Consider the following 27,967-nt stretch of genomic DNA (forward strand, 5'->3'; position numbering starts at 1 on the left):
TTCGTCAGTGGTCTACAGAACAAATTTTTTAAGAAATAACTTCAAAACCAAAAATCCTAAAGTGACTTATTTTCAGTAAAAGAACAAAAAAAAAAAAAATATTTTTGACAAACGGTGATGCTGGTGGAATTTTAAATATATATTTTTTGTATAACGCAAAGAAAAACCACAAAAATTTGCATAAAATTGAATTTTAAAAAAGAAAATGTTAAATTGTATGAAATATGCCCTTTATGGGTTGCTTATATTACCCTTGATATATGGCATTGAAACAGAAAAAGTAAAAAATGATGCATCCTTTGTTGAAGAAATTATGGCTGAAACGCCTGCAGTTTTATTGGCAGATACAAAAAATCCTGAAGAGAGTATTCCCATTGGAAATGAAAAGCTGATGTTGGAACAAACTCCTCTGGTGGTAGAGGAGAAAGATAGTATTCTAAAGGAAATTCAAACGGAGAAAAATGACGATAAAGCATTGGATGGTGAGAAAAGTGAAGGTAAAAACTAAAATAAATTAAAAAAAAATCTTAAAACCCCAAATGTTGCTTTTAATACTATGTGGATTGCCTATGGAAGGATCAAGGATCAAAATCAAAAAAGAAATATAGATGTCATTTTGCAAAATTACATTAAAAAAATGTGTGTAAAAGACCACATGACGTTTAAATTATTAATAAAAAACAAAAGACTTAAGACACAAACTTCAATATAAATGGATTTCACATGGACTAATAGGTGATTTAAAAGATTGAAATCATAAAAACGATTTTGATATAACCAAGGCCACAAGGCATAAAAGTAAAACAAGTAAAAGCGTGTCAAGATCGGCCAGGACGAATCTTGGGAACCCACCACCATAGATTGGTGGTGGCACACTTGGCACTTGGTGGCACACTTATTGAATGTGGTAACAGAACACCGCATGTAAATTTCAGCCAAATCGTACAAAAATTGCGGGTTCCAGCGGCTCAAGAAGTCAAATTGGGAGATCGGTTTATATGGGAGCTATATCAAGTTAAATACCGATTTGAACCGTACTTGGCACAGTTGCTGAAAGTCATAACAAAACACTTCATGCTCAATTTCAGCCAAATCGGACAAAAATTGATGCTTGTAAGAGCTCAAGAAGTCAAATCGGGAGGCCGATTGATATGTGAGCTATATCAGGTTATAGACTGATTCGGACCGTACTTGGCAAAATTGTTGAAAGTCATAAGAAAACACCACATGCAAAGTTTGAAACAAATCGGACAAAAATTGTGTCTTGTAAGGACCCAAGAATTAAAATCGGGGGATCGGTTTATATGGGAGCTATATCAGGTTATAGACCGATTCAAACCATACTTAACACATTTGTTGGGAGTAATAGCAGAACACCACATGCAAAATTTCCGCAAAATCGCACAAAAATTGCAGTTTGTAAGGGCTGAAGAATAAAAATCGGGAGATCGTTATATACGGGAGCTATATCAGATTATAGGCCGATTACGACCGTACTTAGCACAGTTGTTGGAAGTCATAACAGAACACTACATGGGAAATTTCAGCCAAATCGAACCAAAATTGAGGATTGTAAGGGCTTATGAATAAAAATCGGGAGATGGTTATATATGTGAGCTATATCAGATTATGGACCGATAAGGACCATACTTAGCACAGTCGTTGGAAGCCATAACAGAACACCAGATGAAAAATTTCAGCCAAATCAGAGAAAAATTGCGGCTTATAAGGGCTCAAGAATAAACCTCGGGAGATGGTTATATTGGGTTGCCCAAAAAGTAATTGCGGATTTTTCATATAGTCGGCGTTGACAAATTTTTTCACAGCTTGTGATTCTGTAGTTGCATTCTTTCTTCTGTCAGTTATCAGCTGTTACTTTTAGCTTGCTTTAGAAAAAAGTTGTAAAAAAAGTAAATTTGATTAAAGTTCATTCTAAGTTTTATTAAAAATGCATTTACTTTCTTTTAAAAAATCCGCAACTACTTTTTGGACAACCCTATATATGGGAGCTATATTAGATTATAGACCAATCTGGACGGCACTTAACACAGTTGATGGAAGTCATTATAGAACACTACATGGAAAATTCCAGCCAAATCGGATTAAAATTAAGGTTTCCAGGGTCTGAAGAAGTCAAGAGCAGATCGCTATATCTAAATCTGAACCGATATTGCCCATTAGCAATCATCAACGACCTACAGTACAATATTAAGTAACAGTACAAAATTTCAAGCGGCTAACTCTACGCGTTCGACAGCTGTCATGATTTCGACAGAAGGACGGACGGACATGGCTCGAACGATTTATTGTAGAACGTCGAATCAATCAAGAATACACTTCATGGGGTCTTGGACGAATATTTCAAGGTGTTACAAACGGAATGACTAGATTAGAAGACCTCCTTCAAAAATTGCACAGACTATGAAAGAAGAGGCTCAAATAGGAAAAACGTGTGTCGGCATATTAAAAGTTTAAATCGAAAAGTAACTAAACTAGAGGGCGGGAAGTTCCCAAGTTTAAGACATTTTTCTAAATATTGTGTCTATTACTCGCAATCCCTTCATTTTAGGTTTATGAGGTATTTGACCATTTTACTAACGAATCTCAACCGCTTCACTAAAGGGGTGTTTTTGGTCTCTTTCTTAAAAACCCATTTAAAATAAACTTGTGGCTGTTCAAAATATTTTACAAAAGTGTTGGCCTTGAAATTCTACTATGAGTCTATGAATACACCTGAACCCCAAACTTAAACTTAACGCCAGTATTCACTAAAAATGTGATAAAGTACATTTTAGGGTTAAAGAATTACTTTGTCTAAATTGGAGCCAGACTCGTCAATGAAACTTCACTTTAGGAGAATGATGTCGAAGACAGAAATGTTTCTTACCAAATTTGATTAAAAGTAAAGCTAGACGCCTGAAATTTTGCACAAATACTACTTTGTAGTAGATCTTAGACTTTGTATGTAGATCGGTTGGGATGGGCCAAATCGGTCCATATTTTGATATAGCTGCCATAATAGCCGATCTTCCAATATGAATTTTTTAGCTCCTAGAGAGCGCAATTCTTATCCGGTTTAGCTGAATTTTCACACATGTTGTTTTGGTAGTGACTTCTAGCAAGAATGGTTTTAAGCGGTCCATAACATGGTATGCAAATCCAAAATTGCCCATGAACATTAAAGAACAGGGTTAAACTTCTCACATATCAATGAGTGTAGTGCGATTCAAGTTTGATCTCAATGATAATGGACCTCCTTGTTATAGCCGAGTCCGATCGGCGTGACGCAGTGCGACATCTCTTTTGAGGAGAAGTTTTTACATGGCCTAGTACCTCACAAATCTCGCCAGCACTAGGATGGGATAACCACCGCTATGATGGACTCCCAAGGATTCAAAACCAGGCGTTCAGCGTCATAGACGGACTTGATATAGCTGTCATATAAACCGATCTCCCGATTAAACTTCTTGAGCTTCTAGAGTTTGGTTGAATTCTCGCAGGTATCGTTTTGGTATGACTTCCAACAACTGTGCCTAGTATGGTCTAAATGGGTTCATAACCAATTTGACTTCCTGAGGTTTTATTTTTCGGTTTATAACCTTATATAGCTTTTACATATTTGAAAAAGTCATCAAAAATATTTGCCACACGAGATTTATGGTGGAGGGTATATAGGACTCGGCCCTGCCGAATTTAACGCGCTTCTACTTGTTCAATACATTTTTTAATTGCAACGATCTCGAAATTTCAAAAATTATTTTCAAAAAAAGACAAGTTATGCGACAAGACAAGTTATGCGGCAAGATAAGTTATGCGACACCAAAAGCCTACAGACCTATAAGCCTTACGTCCTTTCTACTCAAAACCGTGGAACGTATTGCGGACGCCATGAAAATGAGTAGGACATCCAGCGAATTGCTCAAATACAAACCGCATGCCTATGTCAAGGGAAGGTCGGTGGAAACTGCCTTGAACAAGGTTGTGCATAAAATAGAAGAGTCCTTCGATGCCAAGACTTACACACGGGGGTATGCAGTGAAATCTAGGAGGTGTTTAACAATGTGCTGACCGACACACTGATCCAATCCTTAGACCAGTACCGTTTGCTAAGGAACAGGTGGATAAATTGTGTCTCATGACATAAACAAAGGGTGATTTTTTAAGAGCTATAGAATAGTTTTTCAGTGTTGCCATTAAGATAATAGCTAAAAAATCACCCTTTATAAGGGAGGAAGTAAGCACGCCACAAGGGGGCATTTTATCGCCACTCCAATGGGTGACCACCATAAATGACATTTTACGGATGCTGACTGAGGAGGGATTTGAACCCGTCTGCTACGCAGTCGATGTTATTATACTTCTTAGGGGGTAAGAATCCGCACCAGCTATGCAGAAGGGCCAAAAGGGTCTTACATATAGCATATGACTGGGCTAGATCCGGGATTCAGGTCTTTCGGAGTAATTTGAATTGGAAGTGTCACATTCAGGATCATAACGAAGCGCCAAAAGGGTCTTGCATATGGCATATGACTGGGCTAGATCCAGGATTCATGTCTTGGACAGTAATTTGAATTGGAAGTGTCACATTCGGGATCGTACCGAAAATGCCCACAGATTTTGGGCACTATGTAGACGGGCCGTAGGTTCGAAATGGGGCTTGAATACGAGGATAGTCCACTGGCTCTACAGGATCATGATTAGGCCAATACTTACTTACGTCCCAGAGAACATGTTGTCTTGGAATAGCTGGAGCGATGATGACCCCTCCTACTAGGGCAATGGCGACCATTCTAGATATCCGACCCAACGACATACAAATTAAATGTGAGGCAGCCATTGCGGCTATGAGACTTAAGGCAATGGGAGAATGGGTAGAGGATAGGAGCAGGTCATACGATAGAGGTATAATCGAGGCGACGATAGGAAACCTGGAAGGGTTTTTTTCCGATCGGATACCTGAGACGACACTTGAGGTTGAGTGCGAGGCACTGCTGTCAGCGGCAGTCTTGGATTGACGGAACCCTAGTATTTCCATCTGGAAGATCATGTTAAACTGATGGATCAAAGCTAGAGGACAGAGTGGGCCTGGGAGTCTACATTGAGAACCCAGGGACTAAGATCTGATTGAGACTGCCTGAACATAATATGGTCATGCAGGCGGTGATCCGGGCGATCTCGGAATGCAGGAGGTGGTGTGGTGTTAACGCGAGGACGTCCAGTATAAACGTTTTTATGGACAGTAAACGGACGGTAAAGTTTCGATCAGTCTTGGAGTGTAAGAAGAAGATTAACGCCTTCTTTAAAGATAGCACGATCCGCATCGTTTGGTTGCCGAGTCATAGCGGATTAACTGGGAATGAGAAAGCAGATGATTTCGCAGTGAAGGTCCGAGATCTTCCGTCAATAAACTAGGCTAACCCGAAGCCCTTCGGGTCGACGCAGTTCGAGTTAAGGGCATTAGCGACAAATGCGCCTGCAATCCTGTGGTACAGCAAAACAGTCGGTGGGACGGCAAAAATCTTATGGGGAGATCCAGATCGTTAGAAGACGAGGCTATTACTGAAAGGTAGTAAAAAGGAGGTCGGTATAGCTCTCGGTATCATAACGGGACATATGAGACTACGAGCTCACTTATATAAAATCGATGCGGCAAGTGATAGCATTTGTAGGGCATGTGGGGAAGATGATGAAACGTTGAAGCATTTCCTATGGCATTGCTCGCCTTTCGCGTCCAAGAGATACCGGCACTTAGGTGGGGACACAATACTAGACATGAAACAACTTAGGGACGTGACATGGAAAACAATTAAAGATGGTGTAAGTAGCACTGAATTTCTAACTTAGATTTTCTTTATCGAGGTTACCTTTTTAGTGTTTAAAGTGCACAACAAGCCGATTATTGTCTTAGGGGTATGTCCATTGTGGCATGGGGCGGACTAATATCCGCACCCTTTTTTGAACCTAACCTACAATTTGAATTGTCCAATATAAGGCAATAAAACTGAATTCCTCTACTTCCTCCTCAACTCAAACAAAAAAGTTTTCTAAAAGAGCTTTTTTTCTGGGAAGTTTTCTAGCGATTTGGCGCCAATGGACAACAATTCTATACATTGCGATTTTTAAAAAGTATTATCCTAACATAGACAAGCTTATAATTTGATATTAAAAGCTTGGCAAAAAATTTTCCAAAATCAAATCATTTCTCAAGTTTTGTTTTTCTAGCTATGTATCACGTGGTCTATTTCATCTCCAGAACAATCCCTTATTACAAACTCTACAAAAAAAAATAAAAACAAACACAGCAGCTGGTTCCTAGGAGACCATTGAATAGCCAACTTTGGCAATTATGTGACTTCAATTTCAATTAAAACGAAATTCAAATAAATCGATATTTGCCTTCAATACGCCAATGAAGTCAATGAACTTGAAAAGGGAAATGGCTGTGGCGTTGTTAGCCATTTTTTTTTTGTTTTCGCTTTATGGTGTTGCTACATTTCGTGATGTTTTCTAAACATAAACACTAGAAGTAAAAGCATAAGTAATACATTTTAAACGTGAAATGGAATTTCAATGGTGTCAGCTAGGCCGTTCTGTTTTGGAAATTTATTTCAAATTAACAACGATATTAAAGAGGTGATAAATCATGCTTATGTCCCATTTAAAACACTTGTCATTATTGAAATGCTTTGACCCATTATATGCTCCCACCAATAGGCAAACACAATAGCCGTCTGTCAGCTTCTAGGAAAGAATTTTTTGGGTATACAAAACAGAAAATAGAAATATTTAACACATTATGTGCTAAAATATGTTGTATTGCTTTCTTTTGCCTAGAATTGGGTGTTGTTGTTATTTATTTTTTTTTTGAAGATTTTGTAGCCACCAAAAAAGAGCAAACAAATCCAATCACCATCGATCTCTTGGGTTAATGGCAATGGCAACATAAATCTTTCATCGGCCAGATCAAGCATCGCAGCAGGGCCTTTGTTTACATGTGGCCAAGATAGCAACCAAACAGCGGGTGGTTGTTGATGGCATTTTTTTCTCTATGCTCTTTTAATTTTGCGGCAATAACTCAAAAAATCGGATTTTGGTCTTTGGTGGTGCTGTGACACACAGCAGTTTTTGAAGAAACTATTATGGATATGAATTAAGTTGAGTTCTGTTTACTCACCAATAAAAAATACAAAAAATAGCACATGTTATATGATCTTAGACTCATTTACATTCAACCAACATTTTAAAAAGATGAAAATACCGGGAAAGTAAAGCATTTCATTTCTTCCAGGTAAAAAAAAAATTCACAAAGTTGGTTATTTTTTTCCAGCAGCATCTCATTATCAATGGCGTTGGTATAGCAGTTGCTTATTTTTGTACTCGTATAACTATTTGTAAAAATTATAGATTTTTTCGGCTTGGCATTGTTTGCTTCTTTTATTTGCTTGAGAAAACCAATATGTCATCTGTGTTTGTCTACCCATAACTCACAACTCGCGTGAGACTTGAAACCTAGGATCAATGAACTTCTTTCTTTGAGACACATTTTTTTCTAGAGAAAAAAAAGTTACCTATTTCTCCTTTCTACCGATGAATATGACAATTTCTGATTTAAGGCGTTGTCTGCTTAGAGATTTAGAACACTTAGTCATAGAAAAAATTTCTTTGCTCTATTTGTTTTCTTTGCAAGGTTTGTGTCTTAAGTCTTTTGTTTAGTATAATGAGGCGGAAAGTATTAAAATAAAACATAAGGCATTGAACAACAATTGTTTTGGGTAATTTTATGCTACTGGGAAACCAAATGAAACGAATTGCGAAATTTTAACTAAATGTTGATTTACTAAAATAAGTGTTGTTGTTGAACACATGGTAGTTTGTTTTTAGATCATATGTGGTACTGGGTATTATGTCTTTGGTAAACAAGAGATTATCCTTATAAAAAGTTTATCTACCGACTTTTTTTAATCAAATATTTAATTGTAAATAGAAATGTTTTCAATTAAAAAACCAGAAAGGAAAAGCAAAAGTCGAACGGGGCCGAATATATAATACCCTAAACCACCTAGTATACTTGCTACTTTTAATATATAAAAGTTATCTCAAAATCTAGTCAAACTTTAATTTTGCATGTCTATTGAAATATTGACATACCGGATAAAAAATATATATGGGAGTAACATATTTAAATCGAAACCGAATTTTATGAAATTTTGCACACGTATTGGGACGTCAAATTAAACACATCATGCTAAATCTTGTTAACATCGGACTAAAATTGTGGTTTCTGCAGCCTTAAAACTTCATATTGGAGGAAAGATATATATGGGAGCTATATCTAAATCTGGGCCGATTTTGATCACATTTACCACAAATATTAAGAACTTAAATAAAACACCTCATGTTTAATTTTGTAAAGATTGAACCAAAAATGAGGCTTCTACAGCCTTAAAAGTCCATATCTGATGAAAGATATATATGAGAGCTATATTCAAATCAGGACCGATTTCAATGAAATTTTGCACACGTCGTTTGGGACGCCTCATGATAAATTTTGTAAACATCGGACCAAAATTGGAGCTTCCAAAGGCTTAAAACTTGGAGGAAATATATATATGGGAGCTATATCCAAAGCTGAGCACACATAAGAAGACGCAAAAAAAAACACCGCATGCCAAATGTTGTAAAGATCAGACCAAAATTGCGGCTTTTACGACCTTAAAAGGTCATATCGGATGAAAGATAAATATTAAGACGTCAAATAAAACACCTCGCGCAAAACCTTTTAAAGATCGGTCTAAAATTGTAGCTTCTACAGCCTTAAGTCTACATCGGATGAAAGATATATATGGGAGCTATATCTAAATCTGGACTGATATTTATGAAATTTTGCACACATTTATAGACATCAAATAAAATAACTCATGCCTAATTTTGTAAAGATCAGACCCAAAATGTGGCTTTTACAGCCTTAAAAGGCCATTTCGGATGAAAAATATATATGGGAGCTATATCTAAATGTGGACCGATTTTCATGAAATTTCCCACGCATATAAGGACGTCGAATAAAACACCTCACGCAAAATCTTTTAATGATCGGTTTAAAATTGTAGCTTCTACAGCCTTAAAAGTCTATATCGTTTGAAAGTTATATATGGGAGCTATATTTAAATCTGGACCGATTTTCATGAAATTTTCCACACATATTAGGACGTCAAATAAAACACCTCGGGCAAAATCTTTTAAAGATCGGACTAAAATTGTAGCTTCTACACCCTTAAAAGTCCATATCGGATGAAAGATATATATGGCGGCTTTATCTAAATCTGGACCGATTTTTGTGAAATTTAGCACACATATGAAGACGCCAAATAAAACACCCCATGCCAAATTTTGAAAAGATCTGACCAAAATTGAGCTTTTACAGCCATAAAAAGCTATATCGGATGAAATATATATATGGGAGCTATATCTAAATCTGTACCGATTTTCATGAAAATTTCCACACATATTAGGACGTCAAATAAAACACCTCTCGCAAAATCTTTTAAAGATCGGTCTAAATTGTAGCTTCTACAGCCTTAAAAGCTTTATCGGATGAAAGATATGTGTGGGAGCTATATCTAGATCTGAACCGATTTTTTTTTTCAAATCAATAGCGGTCGTCTTTGAACCAAAGAAGTGACATATGCAAATTTTCATGACAATCAGACAATAAACGCGACCTGTAACTTGATCACAAGAATACATGGGCAGACAGACAGACGGACAGATGGACATAACTCAATCGAATCAGGAAGGGATTCTAAGCTGATCGGTGTACTTATCAATGGGTCTAGCTCTTCTCCTTCTTAGTGTTAAAGAAATGTTAAATAAGTGTTAAACAAATGCACAAACTTATAATACCTTGAACTACAGTGGTGGTGTAGGGTATAATTAGTTGAATCAATCATTTGTATACACACCACCTTAGGATGGAGGTATACTAATCTAGTCATTCTGTTTGTAACACCTCGAAATGTTGATCTTAGACCCCATAAATTACATATATTCTTGATCGACTCGACATTCTAAGTAAATCTAGCCATGTCCGTTCGTCTGTCGAAATCACGATAGCGGTTGAACGCACCAAGCTAGCCTCTTGAAGTTTTGCACAGATACTAAATATTGATGGGGGAATGTTGGGGTTTGCACATGGTTCATAGTTAGATATAGCTCCCATCTAAACCAATCCCCCGATTTGATTTCTTCTTGTATGACTTCCACTAACCGTGCCAAGTACGGTCCAAATCGGTCTATAACCTGATATAGCTCCCATATAAAACCATCCAGCGATTTGACTTCTTGAGCGACTGTAAGCCTCAATTTTTGTGCGATTTAGCTAAAATTTTGCACATAGTGTTCTGTGGTATGACTTCCATTAACTGTACCGAATACGGTTCAAATCGGTCTATAACCTAGTACGGCTCTTATTTAAACCAATCTGCCAATTTGACGTCTTGAGTCCTTACAAGCCGCAATTTTTGTCCGATTTAACTGAAATTTTTCATGCGGAGTTCTGTTAAGACATATAACAACTGTGCCAATTATGGCCCAAATCAGTCTATAACCTGATATGGCTGCCATATAAACCGATCTTGAAACTTGACTTCTTGAGGCACTAGAGGGCGCAATTCTTTCCGATTAGCCTGAAATTTTGTATGACGTGTTTCGATATGACTTCCAAGTATTGTTAAAATCGGTTCATAACCTGATATAGCTGCCATATAAACCGATCTTGAATCTAATTTAACTAACTTTAACTAATTTAGCCGAAGAGGGCGCAATTATTACCCGATTTTTGGAATTACCCGATTGGAATTTAGCATGACGTGTTTTTGTTATGACTTCCAATAGCTGTGCCAAATCTGGTTCATAACCTGATGTGGCTGCCATATAAACCGATCTGGGGTCTTGACTTCTTGGGCCACTAGAGGGCGCAATTCTTATCCGATTTGGTACAACGGCTACTTCTATGACCTTCAACACACGTGTCAAATATTGTCTGAATCAGTCTATAGCCTTATACAGCTACTATAGAAACCGATCTACCTATTTTACTTTTTAAGCCCCTAAAGGGCGCAATTTTTATTCGAATTTGTTGAAATTTTACACGACGACTTCTACTATGGTGTTCAACATTCAACTCATCGGACTATAACTTGATATAGGTCCAATAGCATAGCAATTCTTCTCTTTTATCCTTTGTTTCCCTAAAAAGTGATACCAGAAAAAAACTCGGCAGTTGCGATCCATGGTGAAGGTTTTATCAGATTCGGTCCGGTCAAACTTAGCACGCTTTTGCTTATTTTATTTTTTTTATTATACCCACTACCGAAGGATTGGGGGCTTATTTATATTGTCAATCCGTTTGCAACACATGGTAATATATATTTCCGACCCAATAGTTATTAGTTATATACTTGATCGTCATAAAAATATGAGACGATCTAGATATGTCCGTTCGTCTGTCTGTTAAAATCATGCTGGAGTTTTTGAAAATAGAGATAATGAGCTGAAACTTTGCACAGTTTTCTTTTACTGTCCATGAGGAGGTTAAGTTCGAAGATGGGCCGATATAAACTATACCCTGATGTAGCCCTTATATATACCACTCTGCCGATTTAAGATCTAAGGCCCCTTAAAGCCCAATTTATTATCCCATTTCGCTGAAATTTGGGACAGAGACAACTATCTTCAATTTGGCCTCTATCGGTCAAGATTTGTATATAGCTGCCATATAGACCGATCTCTCGATTTAAGGTTTGGACCCATAAAAGCCGGATTTATTGTCCGATGTCGCCGAAATTTGGGACAGTTAGTTGTGTTAGGGCCTTTGACATCCTTCTTTAATTTGGTCCAGATCGGTCCACATTTGGATATAGCTGCCATATCGACCGATCTCTCGATTTAATGTCTTGGGTCCATAAAAGGGGCATTTAGTGTCCGATTTCGCCGAAATTTGGGACAGTTAGTTGTGTTAGGGTTTTTGACATCCTTTTTCACTTCGGTCCTGATCGGTCCACATTTGGATATAGCTTTCATATAGACCGATCTCTCGATTTAAGGTCTTGGGCCCATAAAAGGCACATTTCGTACTCGATTTTGGCAAAAATTTTGGACAATGACTTATGTTAGGCTTTTCGACATCCGTGTCCTATATGCTTCTGATCGGTCTATGTTTGGGTATAGACCGTTTTAAGGTCTTGGGCCCATAAAAGGCACATTTATGATCCAATGTCGCTGAAATTTAGGACAGTGAGTTGTGTTAGGACCTTTGACATCCTTTTCAATTCGGTCCAGAATTGGATATAGCTGCCATATAGACCGTTCACTCGATTTAAAGTCTTGGCTCCATAAGAGGCACATTTATTATCCGATTTTCCTGAAACTTGGGACAGTGAATTGTGTTAGGCCCTCGATAACCTTCTTCAATTTGGCCTCGATCGGTCTAGATGTGGATATAGCTGCCATATAGACCGATCTCTTCTTTGAAGGCCTTGGGCCCATAAAAGGCGCATTTAGTGTCCGATTTCGCCGATATTTGGGACAGTAAGTAGTGTAAGGGACTTCGACATCCCTCTTCAATTTGGAGTAGATCGATCCAGATTTGGATATAGCTGCCATATACACCGATCTCTCGATTTAAAGACTTGAACCCACAAAAGGCGCATTTATTGTCCGATGTGCCGAAATTTGGGGGATAGTGAGTTGTGTGGATCTTTCGATGGGCCCAAAAAAGCGCATTTATTGCCCGAATTTGCCGAAATTTGGGACAGTGGGTGGTGTAAGGCCCTTCGACATACTTCTTCAATTTGGCTCAGATCGCTGCAGATTTGGATATAGCTTCCATATAGACCAATCTCTCGATTTAAAGTCTTGGCCCCATAAAAGACTCATTCATTATCCGATTTTCCTGAAATTTGGGTATTGTGTTATGCCCTTGACAACCTTCTTCAATTTGGACCCGATCGGTCTAGATGTATATAGCTGTCATATATATATAGCTGTCATATAGACCGATCTTTCGATTTAGGGCTATGGTGCAAAAGAGCATTTATTATCCGATTTTCCTGAAACTTGGGACAGTGAGTTGTGTTAGAGCAGACCGATCCAGATTTGGATATAGATGCCATATAGACCGATCTCTCGATCGGTCTTGGCCCCATATAATATGCATTTATAATCCGATTTCGCAGAAATTTGCCACAGTGACTTTTCGACATCCGTATCCTATATGCTTCAGATCGGTCTATGTTTCGGTATAGCTACCAATAAGACTAATATTTTGTTCTACAAAATTGAACAATGACTTGTACTTGCGCTTATTAGACCACTCAATGTCCATGCCAAATTTGGCCCAAATCGGACTATATTTCGATATGACTGCTATGGGGGTATAAATTATGTGATTTTCACCGGGTTATGACGAATGGTGGTTTTTTTGTTGTTTTATTTCATTTTATTCTATTTTTTTATTTTATTTGTTATCATTTTATTTCACTTTATTTTAAGGAATGCCTCCTAAGGCGTTCATATTGATAATTTTAAGCTTCAAAGTTGACTGAACTCTAATATCTCATTTCTTAGTCATATCAATCAAAATTCATAACAAATACCAATGAGAAATTATATGGTTGGGTGTTTTTTAATGGTTTTTTGAGGTTTGTGCCATTAATGGCAAACAATTAAAACGCATATTCTCGAAAAATTGGAAAATAATCTGCATAACAAACATTGAAAGTTTTTTTTTCTTCAATTTTCTCTTTGCTTTAAATAAACAAAAAATGATTTTGAAAGTTGTCCAAGAGATAAAAATGAATGTTTACCTTAACACCTCATTTCTTACAAAATAAATTAACATTTCAAATTAAGCAGAACGTTGATATAAAAAACTAATTTTCCTTAAATCTTAAAAACAAATTTGCAATAACAAGAATATTTGTCTCTCGAAATTGACTTAAGGCTACGTGAATCTGCACTGTCCACGATCGCTCTGAAGGGGGCTTAAGAGGAATGCGTTTACACTTTTTTCGCCTACGTGAAGAGCATGTTATGCATGTTTAATGAATGTCTTCATGAAGAATTTTTGTCTTTGTGTATTTCAATAAATTTTTCACTTTTCTTCGGAGTTTGTTTTTGGAATTTTATAATTAAAATTTTAAAAGAACAATATTACTCATGCTCTTTGTTATGCATTTTGTAAACAATGTTGTCATTTTAATTTTTCCGTACGAAACTTTCTTTAAGTCTATAAAAATGGGTTATTTCGGTTGCTCCAAATTTTGGCGAATGATTGACAAGTGTAATTATGTGCATTTTTTATTTTACTCCGACAATTCGTGCGAATTGTCTTGGAAACCGTTAAGAATTTTTGTTGAATATTAAGGATGTCTTTAAGAAAATTGGGTCAATATATTGCAGGTGCAATTTTGATATCATCTCTTTTGTTACAATCATAAACATTTTAATTGAGATTGGTTTAAACTTTCTTAGGGATGTATAGGCGTTCAATCAGTTTGCTTAAGAATTTCATTCGGGATATATTTTCAATATTTTCTTTGAGCTCCCCCTGATTTTGTTCAATGCAAATGCAATTTTGCCCATGAACATTCCATTAAGGAACTGGGGTAAACTTCCCTCTAATCAATAAGAGCTGTCCGGTTCAATTTTAAGCTCAATGATAGGGGCCTCCTTTTTATAGCCGAATCCGAACGGCGTGCCGCAGCGCGACACCTCTTTGGGGAGAAGTTTTTACATGGCAAAGTACCTCACAAATGTCGCCTGCATAACCACCGCTGAAAATTTTTCTGAAGGATTCGAACCCAGGCGGTCAGCGTCATAGGCGGACATGCTTACTTTTGCGCTATGGTGGCCTCCTAGTTCAATAGTAATAAGAATTAAAAAAAAAACAAGTAAAAGCGTGCGAATCTTATATACCCTCCACCATGGATCGCATTTGTCGAGTTTTTTCCCGGCATCTCTTCTTAGGCAAAAAAGCAACAAAATTTGCTCTGCTATTAGATCGATATTAAGATAAGGTCCGGTTTGAACCACAATTAAATTATATTGTATGTTGGAGACCTGTGTAAAATGTCAACCAATTTCAATAAGAATTGCGCACTTTAGGGGCTGAAGAAGTAAAATAGGGTGATCGGTTTATATGTGAGCTGTATCAAGCTATTTATCGATTCAGGCCATATTAGACACGAATGTTGAAGGTCATGAGAGAAGCCGTTGTACAAAATTTCTTCCAAATCGAAAGAGAAATGCGCCCTCTAAAGGCTCAAGAAGTCAAGATCCCAGATCGGTTCATATGGCAGCTGTATCAGGTTATGTACCGATTTGAGCCATACTTAGCACAGTTATTGGAAGTCATAACAAAATACCTAATGCAAAATTTCAGCCAAATCGGATGAGAATTGCGTCCTCTAGAGGCTCAAGAAATCAAGATCCAGGATCGGTTTATATGACAGCTATATCAAAACCTAAACCGATTTGAACAATACTTAGCGCAGTTGTTGGAATTGATACCAAGACACGTCGTGCAAAATTTCATTCAAATCGGATAAGAATTGCGCCCTCTAGAGGCTCAAGAAGTCAAGACCCAAGATCGGTTATATGACAGCTATATAAGGTTATGGACCGATTTGAATCATACTTGACACATTTGTTGAAAGTAAGAATAAAATACGACATGCAAAATTTCAGCCAAATCGGATAGGAATTGCGCCCTCTAGAAGCTCAAGAATTCAAGTCCCAAGATCTATTTATATGACAGCTATATCAGGTTATGGACCGATTTGAACCATACTTGACACAGTTACTGAATATCACAACAAAATACTTCGTGCAAGAATTCATTCAAATCGGATAAGAATTGCGCCTTCTAGAGGCTCAAGAAGTCAAGACCCAAGATCGGTTATATGACAGCTATATCAGGTTATGGACCGATTTGAACCATACTTCGCACAGTTGTTGGACATCATAGCGAAACACGTCGTGTTAAATTTGATTCCATTCGGATAAGAATTGCGCACTTTAGAGGCTTATGAAGTCAAGACCCAAGATCAGTTTATATGGCAGCTATATCAAAACATGGACCGATTTTAACCATACTTGGCACAGTTGTTGGATATCATAAAAAAACACGTCGTGTAAAATTTCATTCCATTCGGATAAGAATTGCGCACTCTAGAGGCTCAAGAAGTCAAGACCCAAGATCGGTTTATATGGCAGCGATATCAAGACATGGACCGATATGGCCCATTTACAATCCCAACCGACCTATACTAATAGGAAGTATTTGTGCAAAATTTCAAGCTGCTAGCTCCTTCGAATGTTAGCGTGCTTTCGACAGACAGACGGACGATCGGGCGGACGGACGGACTGAAGGATGGATGGACATCTCTAGATCTACTCCAAATGTCGAGACGACCAAGAATACATCTACTTTATGGGGTCTCAGACGAATATTTCATGGTGTTACAAACAGAATGAAGAAATTAGTATACCCCCTTCCTATGGTGCAGGGTATAAAAATAATTATTAATCTTAACGATGTTTCAGTTCTCAAGCTCAATTTTTGGAAACTGTTCTTTTTAAAATTTTTATTTAAAATTTTTGAATTTTAATAGTTCTATGACATTCAGAGCTTATTTGTTTTGAAGACATGCCCTATGTTCTTTATCTCTCTTTTTTTAACCAACTGCCATACAATTTTTTTATTTTGTGATTAAATTTTAGAAAAATTTATTGCCATTTGATGAATTATTTATTATGATTTTATGGCCGAACAGCGTTAGTAACGAGCCATCAGCAAATCTGGCCACTTTCTTTTCGCAAAAAAAAAATAAATTTTAAATAAGCGCTTAAATGATAAATTTGCTCTATTCCAGCCATTCGTTCGAATTTAAAATTAATGTTTACACGTTTATTCGTTTATTCTCAGAACATAACTCTGCTGGAGCAAGGGAACACACATTAATTAAGACAAAATCGTTGATTAAACGTTTTTGGCTACCCAGCGAACGAACAATAAAGCGTTGCCTGCTCTTCTATTCTGTTTGCTCGCCATAAATCATGAATTTATTGCGCATTTCCCGCCCCTTTTCGGTCACACGTTTCTGGGACTTCTGTCTTACACGCACTAGCTGGCCAAAATGATATGAAAAAAATAAACATCATTAAAAAAAGTCCATAAAAACCATGGAAAGAAATTTCAATTAACATTGGATAAACGTTTTGGTATGGGTCGTGTAGGCAGGCGTATGTTTTTTTATCTACTTCCAAATTCGTGCCCAAAAGTTTATTAGCCGGTATCCATAAATTTCTAATAGGGCAATGACAAAAAAATTTGGTATTCTATCACAAATCAAAAGAATTTGAAGGTCGTTGGGAGAATTTTACAGAAAATAAATCCAGGATTTTCACAAAAATGTATTGACAAGAGATGAACTGCAAGTTTATCAAGTAAGAAAGCATTCCATAGCATTAAGCTCGAAAGAGAAATTAACGATATTATGCCATAAATGATCTTTGCCTATTCCATTGCATGAAATCTTCGACCAACATATTAACAAAAAACAAGTAAAAGTTCGGTCGGGCCGAATCTTGGCAACCCACCACTATGGATTCTGCTAAAATATGGGAGATATATCTGATTATAGACCGATTTGGACTGTACGTGGCGCAGTTGTTGAGAGTCATAACATAAAATTTCCGCCAAATCGGATAAAAATCGCGGCTTGTAAGGCTCAAGAAGTCAAATCGGGAGATCGGTTTATATGGGAGCTATATCAGGTTATTGATCGATTTCGATCGTACTTTGCACAGTTTTTTGAAGTTATAACAGAACACTATGTGCAAAATTTCAGCCAAATCGGACAAAAAATGCGGCTTCCAGGGGCTCAAGAAAAATCGAGATATCGGTTTATATGGGAGCTATATCCAAATCTGAGCCAATATGGCCCATTTGCAATCCCCATCGACCTACATATATACTAAGTATCTGTGCAAAATTTCAAGCGGCTAGCTTTACGCGTTCGACCTCTGTCATGATTTCAACAGACGGACGGACGGGCATGGCTAGTTCGACATAGAATGTCGAGACTATCAAGAATATATATACGTTATGGGGTCCTAAGTCAATATTTCGAGGTGTTACGAACGGAATGAGTAGACTCGTATACCCCCATCCTATGGTGGTGGGTATTTAAAAGGATTTAAGTTCGGCCGGGCCGAACTTTTTATACCCACCAACTTTTCGATCTTTTTATGTAAACCACCTTTCGGCATAATCCGGTGAAAAATGCATTATTTATGAAGCAGCTATATCTAAATATGGTCCGATTTGGACCAAATTCGGCACGGGCATTGAGTGGTTTAATAAATATAACTCACTGTTTAATTTTGGTTTAATATTGGCTTTTTTGGCAGCTATATCCAAACATAGACCAATCTGAACCATATTGGACATGGATGTCGAAAAGCCTTACATAACTCACTGTGTCAAATTTCAGCGAAATCGGACAATAAATGCGCCTTTTGGGGGGTCAAGACCTTAAATCGAGAGATGGGACTATATGGCAGCTATATCCTAATCCGGAACGATCTGAGCCATCTTCAAAAAAGAAAAACTGAGCCTTTTATGGGCCCAAGACCTTTAATCGAGTGGTCGGACAATATGACAGCTATATCCAAATCTAAACCGATCTGAGCCAAATTAAAAAAAGGTGTAGAAGGGCTTAGCACAACCCACCGTCCTGAGTTTCGGCGAAATCGAATAACAAATGCGCCTTTTAGGGGGCCCAAGACCTTAAGTCGAGAGATCGGTCTATATGGCAGCTATATCCAAATCTGATCCGGTCTGAGCCAAAAAGAAACAAGATTTCGAAGTGCCTAACACTGTCCTAAATTTCAGCGAAGTCGGACAATAAATGCGCCTTTTATGGACCCATGACCTTAAATCGAGATCGATTTATACAGGAGCTATATCCAATGTGAACCATTCTGGATTAAATTGAAAAAGGATGCCGACACGACTCACTGTCCCAACTATCAGCAAAATCGGATTTTAATATGGGCCTAAGACCTTAAGTCAACAGACCGGTCTATATGGGCGTTATATCGAGTTAAAGTCCAATGTAGCCCATCATCGTACTTAACCTGCTTATGGACAAAAAAAATCAGACGGACGGACATGGATAGATGATCTTAGATTTTTACGATGTTCATGAATATATATAATTTATAGGGTCGGAAATAGATATTTCGATGTGTGGTTATACCCACCACCATAGGATGAGGGTATACTAATCTAGTTTTTCCGTTTGTAACATCTTGATTGATCTCGGACCCCATTAAGTGTATATATATTCTGAATCGTCTCGAAATTCTGTTTCCAACTAGCCATGTCCGTCCGTCCGTCTGTTGAAATCACGTTAGCGGTCGAACTCGTAAAGCTAGCCGCTTGAAATTTTGCACAGATACTTTATATTGATGTAGGTCATTGGGAATTGCAAATGGGCCATATAGAATCAGATTTGGATAGAGCTCCTATATAAACCGATCTCACGATTTGACTTCCTGAGCCCCTTGAAGCCGCAATTTTTGTCCGATTTGGCTGAAATTTTGCACATAGTGTTCTGTTATGACTCCTAATAACTGTGTTAAGTACGGTTCAAATCGGTCAAGAACATGATATAGCTCCCGTATAAACCGATTCTCCGATTTGACTTCTTGAGCCCTTACAAGCCTCGATTTTTATCCGATTTGGCTGAAATTTTGCACATAGTGTTCTGTTATAACTTACAACAACTGTGCCAAGTACGGTTCAAATCGGTCTGTAATCTGATATAGCTCCCATATAAACCAATCTCCCGATTTGACTTCTTGAGCCCTTGCAAGCCGCAATTTTGTGCGATTTGGCTGTCGTAGTGCTCTGTTAGGACTTTCAACAACTGTGCCAAGTACGGTCAAATCGGACTAAAACATGATATAGCTCCCATATAAACCGATCTCCCGATTTGATTTCTTGAGCCCTTACAAGCTACAATTTTTGTCCGATTCGACTAATTTTCAGTGAAATCGGTTCAAATCGGTCTGTAATCTGATATAGCTCCCATATGAACCGATCTCCCGATTTGACTTCTTAAGCCCCTACAAGCAACAATTTTTGTTCGATTTGACAGAAATTTTGCATGTGGTGTTCTGTTATGATTTCCTACTGCTATGCTAAGTACGGTTCAAATCGGTCTATAAACTGATATAGCTCCCATATAAACCGGTCTCTAGGTTATCCTTGTTCGTTTCCTAGAAGGAAAAAGGTCATCTCCATAACAAAAATGTTCACTACCAGAAAAATTTTTCTTCTGCGTTTTCCTACCTTTTCCTACTACCAGAAAATTTTTTCTACGTTTTCCTACTACCAAAAAATTTTTTCTTCAGCGTTTTTCTGCGGAATAATGCCATACTTTGTGGTTCACCACAGAAGAAACTGCGCCGTTGCCTATAATAAAATAAAACCTTTTACGGTCCTCTTCAGCAAAGGCCCACTCATGTTATCCTTTACCATTAGCAGGCGACTATATATAAAAGAGAGAAAACTTTTAGATCGTCCAGACCCCTATGGTCCCTAAGAAAAATTTTCACTGCCAGAAAATTTTTTCTTCAGCGTTTTTCTGCGGAATAAGGCTATTCTTTGTGTTTTACCACAGAAAAAACTGTGCCGTTGCCTATAAAAATATATGACCCACCTTATGTTATCCTTTACCATTAGCAGGCGTCGTCCAAACTACCCGCTATGAATCATCCATTTGGGGTCGTCCATAGGTAATATATGATCCTTGGTGGCCGTCCATGAGGATTTGACATCCTTTGGAAATCGTATAAGACCACTTTTGTTATCATTCATTGTAAAAAAAGACCTATTGCAAACCATCAGCCATTGGGAATATTACCCTCTTAGCTATCCCTATTCTATTATAAATTTTATTTTCATAAATAGCTTATTCAAAATATGTCATAAAAAGTAAGCAGAAATATTTTTAATTAAAATAATTTGATTCTATTTCAGAACCCCTCATGCCATTGGCCGAGGACATGGGTCCTCCATCTCATAATCGCACAAGTCGTCAACTCTTTTATAGACCCAATTTCTTCTACATACAAAATATCGGTGCCGAGGGTTCAAGGTGCATCACCTCCCGTGGTCTAGTTGGAGTATGCATGGGTTTTAATAAATGCAGCCAAGAACACAGAAGGCGTCGCCGCCAATTGTCTTTCTACGCTTTGCCTCAATACCCGCAGTTTGTGCCCTACCAGCAACAACACCCAGATGAGTTGTGTACCTATTTCGATCAATTTGCAAGAACCAATTCAGGAGTGTGTTGCACCAGCATAAATAACATAACACCCATAATGCCTGGAGAGCAGCCCTTGGAACCAATGGGGCCTTCCCAACTACCCGAAGAGTCCAGCACCATGGTAGTGGATGTTGATCAGCAGAATGGTAATGGTGAAGAGGAATCCAAACCCCAGGATAGTTCAGAAGATTCGGACATTTTAGAACCTCCTGCTAATTATAATGATTTCCAACCCGAACCTCCTAAATATGACAATACAGACTTCCAAGAGGGCAACAATATAGGCTACGATCCTGTAGATGAGAATCTCAAACAAGCCCAGGTTTTCAATAATTTCATACGCTATCCTTGGCCAGCACAATTTGGTGGATTTTCTGGTGTACAACAATGGCCACCACCATTGCCCACTCATCCACCCTCTTCAGGCAGTTGGCCTCCACCATTGCCCACACATCCACCCAATCATCATTATCCCACACACCCTCCCTCATCTGGAGGGCAATATGTGCCACCAAATACCACAAAAAGACCTGTTACCTCATTGACCACAAAGAGACCCTCATACCCTAGTTATCCCAGTTATCCGACATATAGACCAGTTGCCACCAGCCCTCCGACAACCACACGTAGACCTACCACTGTTGCTGACAGCAGCGGTGTTAGCTCTTCCACTGGTTTACCCTTGAAGTGTGGCATGGTTGCTCCCGATCAGGAGAGAATAGTCGGAGGCACCAATGCTAGTCCCAATGAATTTCCCTGGATTGCTGTTATATTCAAATCGGGCAAGCAATTTTGCGGTGGCAGTTTGATAACAAATGTGAGTAAAATACTACTTTCAAAAAAACTGTATCTTAGAAACTTTGTTTTTCTTCTGCAGAACCACATTTTGACAGCGGCCCATTGTGTGGCAAGGTAAGCTATGAAAAATCCATTGGTCAGAATTGTGTTTAGAAGGAGCTATAGGGCACTTATTTAGGGTTTAAGGTTAATAAGACCCCTGGCAGGCCACCATAGCTCAGAGGTTACCATTTCAGCACTTATGGTTTAACGCAAAAATATATGAAAAAATTTTCATTAATGGATATCCCCACTTAGTGCAAACATATGCACAGTGGGAGGAAATTAAAAAAAAAATAGGCAAAAATATGCCGTGTGAGGAGGGGTTGAGATATCTCTGAAATGCGATATTGTAGACCTCAAGCTGACTTTTTGAATTTTTAAGCACTATCCAGCAAATGGAGATTTGGCAGCAAGAACAATTTTTCGAAATACCGAGGTGACCAACTTTAGAAGCCTACCGAAAGGCGCCCGGACAACAAGGGCCTTAAGATTTATCACACGATCTGCTTTTTTAAGAAATATCTCGGCATATTTTTACCAGTTTCTTTCGATTTTTTTGCCGCTGTGGCACACCTACTACAGTTTGTAAAGAAATGGTACGACCCCTAGCGGCATGTTTTGCGAATAGTCGACACCTTGCGGTATATTCATAGAACAGTCGACCGCTAGCGTTATAGACGATCCTTGATAGCAAGGAATAGACAGCCTTTTGCAAAGGTCTGTGGAATTAATGACTAATTCTTCTTTGAACCGTTGAGTGGAGCGGACGTTTTGTTATTTGGCTTCTCAAACATTTTTCGGTCAGCAGGGGCTTTCGACGAAGACACCTGGTTCGAGTCTTCAAGACAAGGCCGAACCTATTCTATCTTCGCATGCCTAAAACGTTGGAGGCCACATTTGTAAGGTACTATGCCATGTAAAACTTCTCTCTATAGAGATGTCGCACTGCGGCACGCCATTCGGACTCGGCTATTAAAAGGAGGCCCCTTATTATTGAATCGGACTGCACTCATTGATATGTGAAAAGTTTGCCCCTGTCCCTTAGTGGAATGTTCATGGGCAAAATATGCAGTTGCATGCCTATAACGTGCCTAGGCCATCAGCCTTCTCCGGCAAACCAACACGCTCTTTTAGAGGTTGGAATAATAGAAGATGCATCGCTCTCAGGTTTATTAAGAGGCTTGGCGTGAATGATCCTAAGACGCTCACTATTAGGGAGAGAGACTCCCTAAATTGGGTTGGAGGATGATGACTACAAATCTTGAATCGAATACAGCGTTCACCTGGAGTGATTCCCAAGCCTAAAGGAGAAGAACCTTTGCTAATGTCGCTGGGGAAAGTTTGGTGAAGGCAGTTGTTGACAAGGAAGAAGAAAAGGGCTGCATACCTAGGAATAATTGGAGTGGGATAGTCAATGGACTGTCATCAGTATACTCCGATGTTCTTGTGGAATTTTCTAGGTCCCCTTCAGTATGTAACGATGCAGGCTGTTATGGGGGCCGAAAAAACTACATGCCTTGGGGGATCAACGCTCAATTGAAATGTATCGTTACACCCTAAAAAAGATTGGTGAAATCTGGCCTTGGAAAGGAATGTAAGCCCAATCTTTCAACCACTGACTGGAAGATTGGCTGAGGCTGATTGTGACGGGAGATATGCAGTTTTTGTACTAAACATCGGCTGTCTCGTAAACCTCAACAGGTCTGAAGGAGTTGTTTTCTATGCATTCAACAAGTTGAAACTGAAGGTCTATAGAAGCGGTGGATCTGGAGAATCAGGAGACCACTCAGCGGTTGTTACTGAACACTTGCCTGAGGAACTATCGACCATGGTCGTGAGACTAAGCGAGCTTTCTCTTTTGTCATGTGGCAGCTCCGGACACTGTATTGTCCTTGATACAATGCCCGATGCTCCAGGCAGTGTTGATAACGCGCTGCCTGTGCCGCTTTTTTATAAAATGTACTGTACCACTATTTCTGATAGAATCGATTGGAACTACGATATGGTTCCAATGGTGGTTCCAAACAAGACGACCAGTTGGGCTTTGGGGTGTACTCTGGTCATATCGAAAAAGTTAACCGACCACTACAGTGTGTATCAAGCGGAGATCCTTGCAATTAAGGAATTGGTGGAATGGCTAAGATATAATGTCATAATGACGATTGGCTTAAATATCCTTTAGACAGCCAGGCAGTCATTAAATCCCCGGAGAACGCATTTCCGAACACAAAAACCGCCCTCGGCTGTCGCGGATCTTTTAACGAGATGGCTGAACAGTTAAAAAAGCACCTGTTCTGAGTGCCGGGTCACAGAGATATCCCAGCATTCCAAGACTACGGGGCATAATCTAAACTTGAAGAGTTCTACCGTTTTGCTGTCACTGGCTAGAGCAGACGTCTCAGTCATAGGGTAGGTCATGATAGGTCACTGTCTAATCGGAAAACATGCTGACTAACTTTTGCAGAAGCTGTGAGGACATCGAAGAAGAAGAGACTATAGAACCCTTAAATATGTCTGTCCAACACTGGCAGTTAGAAGTTGTTTTTACTTTAGGTTCTCATTTCTTTAAGAACCTGTCTGATTTAAGGGATGTAAACATTCGCAAATTGTTGGGCTTTTTAAAGCGATCTGAATGGTTCAGCGTTAGGAACTAGAAGGCATCTTCCTTCTTCCGTTTCAGTGGTATCACAATGGACGAAAACGTCAAAGTGAGTCTGATAGCAGACTACCATTTAAACCTAACCTAACCTAGACGAAAAAGTGGTCCACAATACTCTACAGGAAATAGTATTTGCTTCTGTAGTTATCAATATAGGAAATAATACACTTAGTAGCCTTCTACAGATGATAGCATGAAAAGGCTTCTGTATGTGCTTGTATGAGAATGTGCCTTCGAAGCTATCAACATAAGAGAGAATACACTTAGCAGTCTTCTGCAGAACATATTATAGCATGAAAAGGCTTCTGTGCACCCTTTAAGCTCCTCTGCAGGAAAAAACCACACTGGATGGTCATTTTCAGGAAGAAGTCGGTCGGGCTTTCAAAGGTAAAAGGACTCACTGTGTTGTTGTTTACATGAAAACGCCCTCAGCAAGAATAAAATCTAATCTTTGCTGCCCTCCATGTACTGTCGTAGGACAAAATTAACACTTTAATGTATTCTATGCGACAAAAAGAGAGCCGGGTGGTAAAATGGGCGATGCCCAAGACTTCTTCAGATGAAAGGTCTTTATGAGAAAATAGACTACTCTTAACTATCTATTAAAGGAAAGAGATGACCCTTAATTAAGGTTGAGTTGAAAGGCACGCGGCTAGAAACCTCGGTCTCTTCACCCTAAGACCTTGAGTCCATTGTTTTCACCCTAGAAGAAAGCAAAAGAGTAGATAAACAAACACCACAGAACTTTTCATGGCAGCAAATAAGGGCAGAAAAATGAAACGTTTAGAATATGATCCAGTCAGCCAATTCAGGCCTCTACAAACTCCAAAATGGCAATAGGGCTAAGAACCTGTAGGGAATTCAGGCTCGGAAAGAGGTGTTTAATCATTATCCTTTGTCTTCTCCTCACAATTGTCGCTGAGTGACACAACAGCTGCTAGACTGTTTTCAACTCCAACTCCTCGTCATCGCATATCCTACAGAAGTTTGCCTCTCCCTGTGCCCAACGCAACGTCAAATACTCGACGTTGCAATGACCATCCAGGACTCTTTCAAGCAGTCGTTAGTCATGCTTTCTCAGCCACAGGATAAGTGACGTCCAGTTTTGCGAAAATCTCGGCCACAGGGCCTTTGACACCTTATAGCCAGGTCTACCCCCTTGCTTTTACTGGCTAGAACAGACGTCTTAGTTATTATGTACGTCATGACAGGTCACTGTCTGCACGGAAAACATGCTAAAAAACAGACTGAAGGTTGCCAGTAACAACTTTTGCCGAAGCTGTAAGGATATCAAGGAAGAAGAAACTGTAGAACATCAGATGTGTGTGTGTGTGTGTCCCGCACTGGCAGCTAGAAGGACTTCTGCTGCTTGTTCCTGTGGTATCACAATGAACGAAAACGTAATGGCAGACTGACATATTAACCTATCCTAACCTAACCTATAGCAACAACCCTTTTCGCACAGAAGTTGCCCACCCTACCAAGGAGCTTGCGCAGTGGAGGTCTTATTGATTCCATAGCAAGATCTGCGGCAATCAGCGACCAATTCCTGGCCAGCTGTTAGGTCGTTTCGTTTCCCGCCACACCTTGATGACCTGGGTAGAGCTTGACAACTTTTCTCATGGTTCGAAGAAGCTCTTTGCACCTTCCAACCAATTGCCCCTTAGCATTCCCCAACAGCATTACATGTTAGCCTTAGAGCGGTTATATATAGAGATTGCCTGCTCGTTACTTACTTTCTTCAGCTTAAATTATCCTTTGTCTTTATTTTCTTAATTAGAATGACTTCCTGGGATGTAGCCGCTTTAACCGTTCACTTGGGTGACTACAACATACGCACCGATTATGAGGTACAACATGTGGCCCGAAGAGTCAAGCGTCTAGTGAGACATAAAGGATTTGATTTCAGTACTTTGGTGAGTGATGCAATAATTTAACTTCAAAATTTAAACCAATTTCTTGTCCTTCTTTCCATATTTATGCCTTTTTTACAGCACAATGACATTGCCATTTTGACCTTGAGTGATCCGGTGAAATTTACCAAGGAAATACAACCAGTCTGCTTGCCCACTTCACCTGCTCAACAAAGAAGTAGCTATAGTGGTCATTTGGCCACAGTGGCTGGATGGGGAAGTTTAAGAGAAAATGGTCCTCAACCTTCGATTCTGCAGAAGGTGCAAATTCCCATATGGAATAATGCCGAATGTGCCTCAAAATATGGACGAGCGGCTCCGGCTGGCATTATTGACTCTATGGTTTGTGCTGGACAAGCAGCAAAGGATTCTTGCAGTGTAAGTAATAAAAATTATAAATATTAATTTTAAATATAATCAAATTAAAATAGAAAATAAAAAAAGATTTTGTTTTTTTTTTTATAAAAATTAAAAAAAAAAAAAATAAATCAAAATATTTTTTTATAAAATTAAAATTTTTCTCTTTTTTCTAGGGTGACTCTGGTGGTCCCATGATTGTCAACGAAGGTGGCCGTTTTGTTCAAGTTGGTGTTGTTTCCTGGGGCATTGGCTGTGGTAAGGGTCAATACCCTGGTGTATATACTCGAGTTACCTCTCTGCTGCCCTGGATCTATAAGAATATTAAATAAGAACCTGACGACTAAAAACGAAAACTTCAACGAATTCACATGACATCACATAGTGAGAATCATGTGAATAGGTTACTGAAAAAAAAATTTATGCGAAATATGTTGTAAGAGTGATATTTTTCTAAAAAGATAAAAAAGTAATAAAAAAACTATTTGTGACAAAAAAATAAACATAAAATTAATTTTTTTAGATGAAGCTTAGTGAGCCACTTTATGAAAGAAATAAAAATTAGTCAAAGCGTGTTAGGTTCAGCCGGGCCGAATCTTATATACCCTTCACCATGAATCGCATTTGTCAAGTTCTTTGCCCGCAATCTCTTTATAAGCAAACGAAGGTTAATAGATAAGAACTGCTATGCTATATCAGGTCATGATCCCATTCGATCCAAACTTGACTTAGATGTTGGAGATCTTTGTGCAAGAAGCAAAATCGTTAGATCGGTGTATATGGGAGCTATATCAGGATAT

The 27,967-nt window shown here is 38.6% G+C and overlaps 1 protein-coding gene across 1 annotated transcript; it reads left to right on the forward strand.

The window, feature by feature from the left end:
• Window positions 1-27,606, forward strand: LOC106082046 (serine proteinase stubble). The gene is made up of 6 exons (XM_013244353.2): window positions 1-497; window positions 21,110-22,215; window positions 22,276-22,310; window positions 26,678-26,813; window positions 26,892-27,188; window positions 27,344-27,606. Exons 1-6 carry the CDS (start codon window positions 206-208, stop codon window positions 27,497-27,499), a joined length of 2,022 nt encoding a protein of 673 aa, XP_013099807.2. The 5' UTR covers window positions 1-205; the 3' UTR covers window positions 27,500-27,606.
• The last annotated feature ends 361 nt before the right edge of the window (window positions 27,607-27,967 follow it).

The sequence above is a fragment of the Stomoxys calcitrans genome, chromosome 3 (assembly GCF_963082655.1).
Source record: "Stomoxys calcitrans chromosome 3, idStoCalc2.1, whole genome shotgun sequence".
In the NCBI taxonomy this organism is placed as follows: Eukaryota; Metazoa; Arthropoda; class Insecta; order Diptera; family Muscidae; genus Stomoxys; species Stomoxys calcitrans.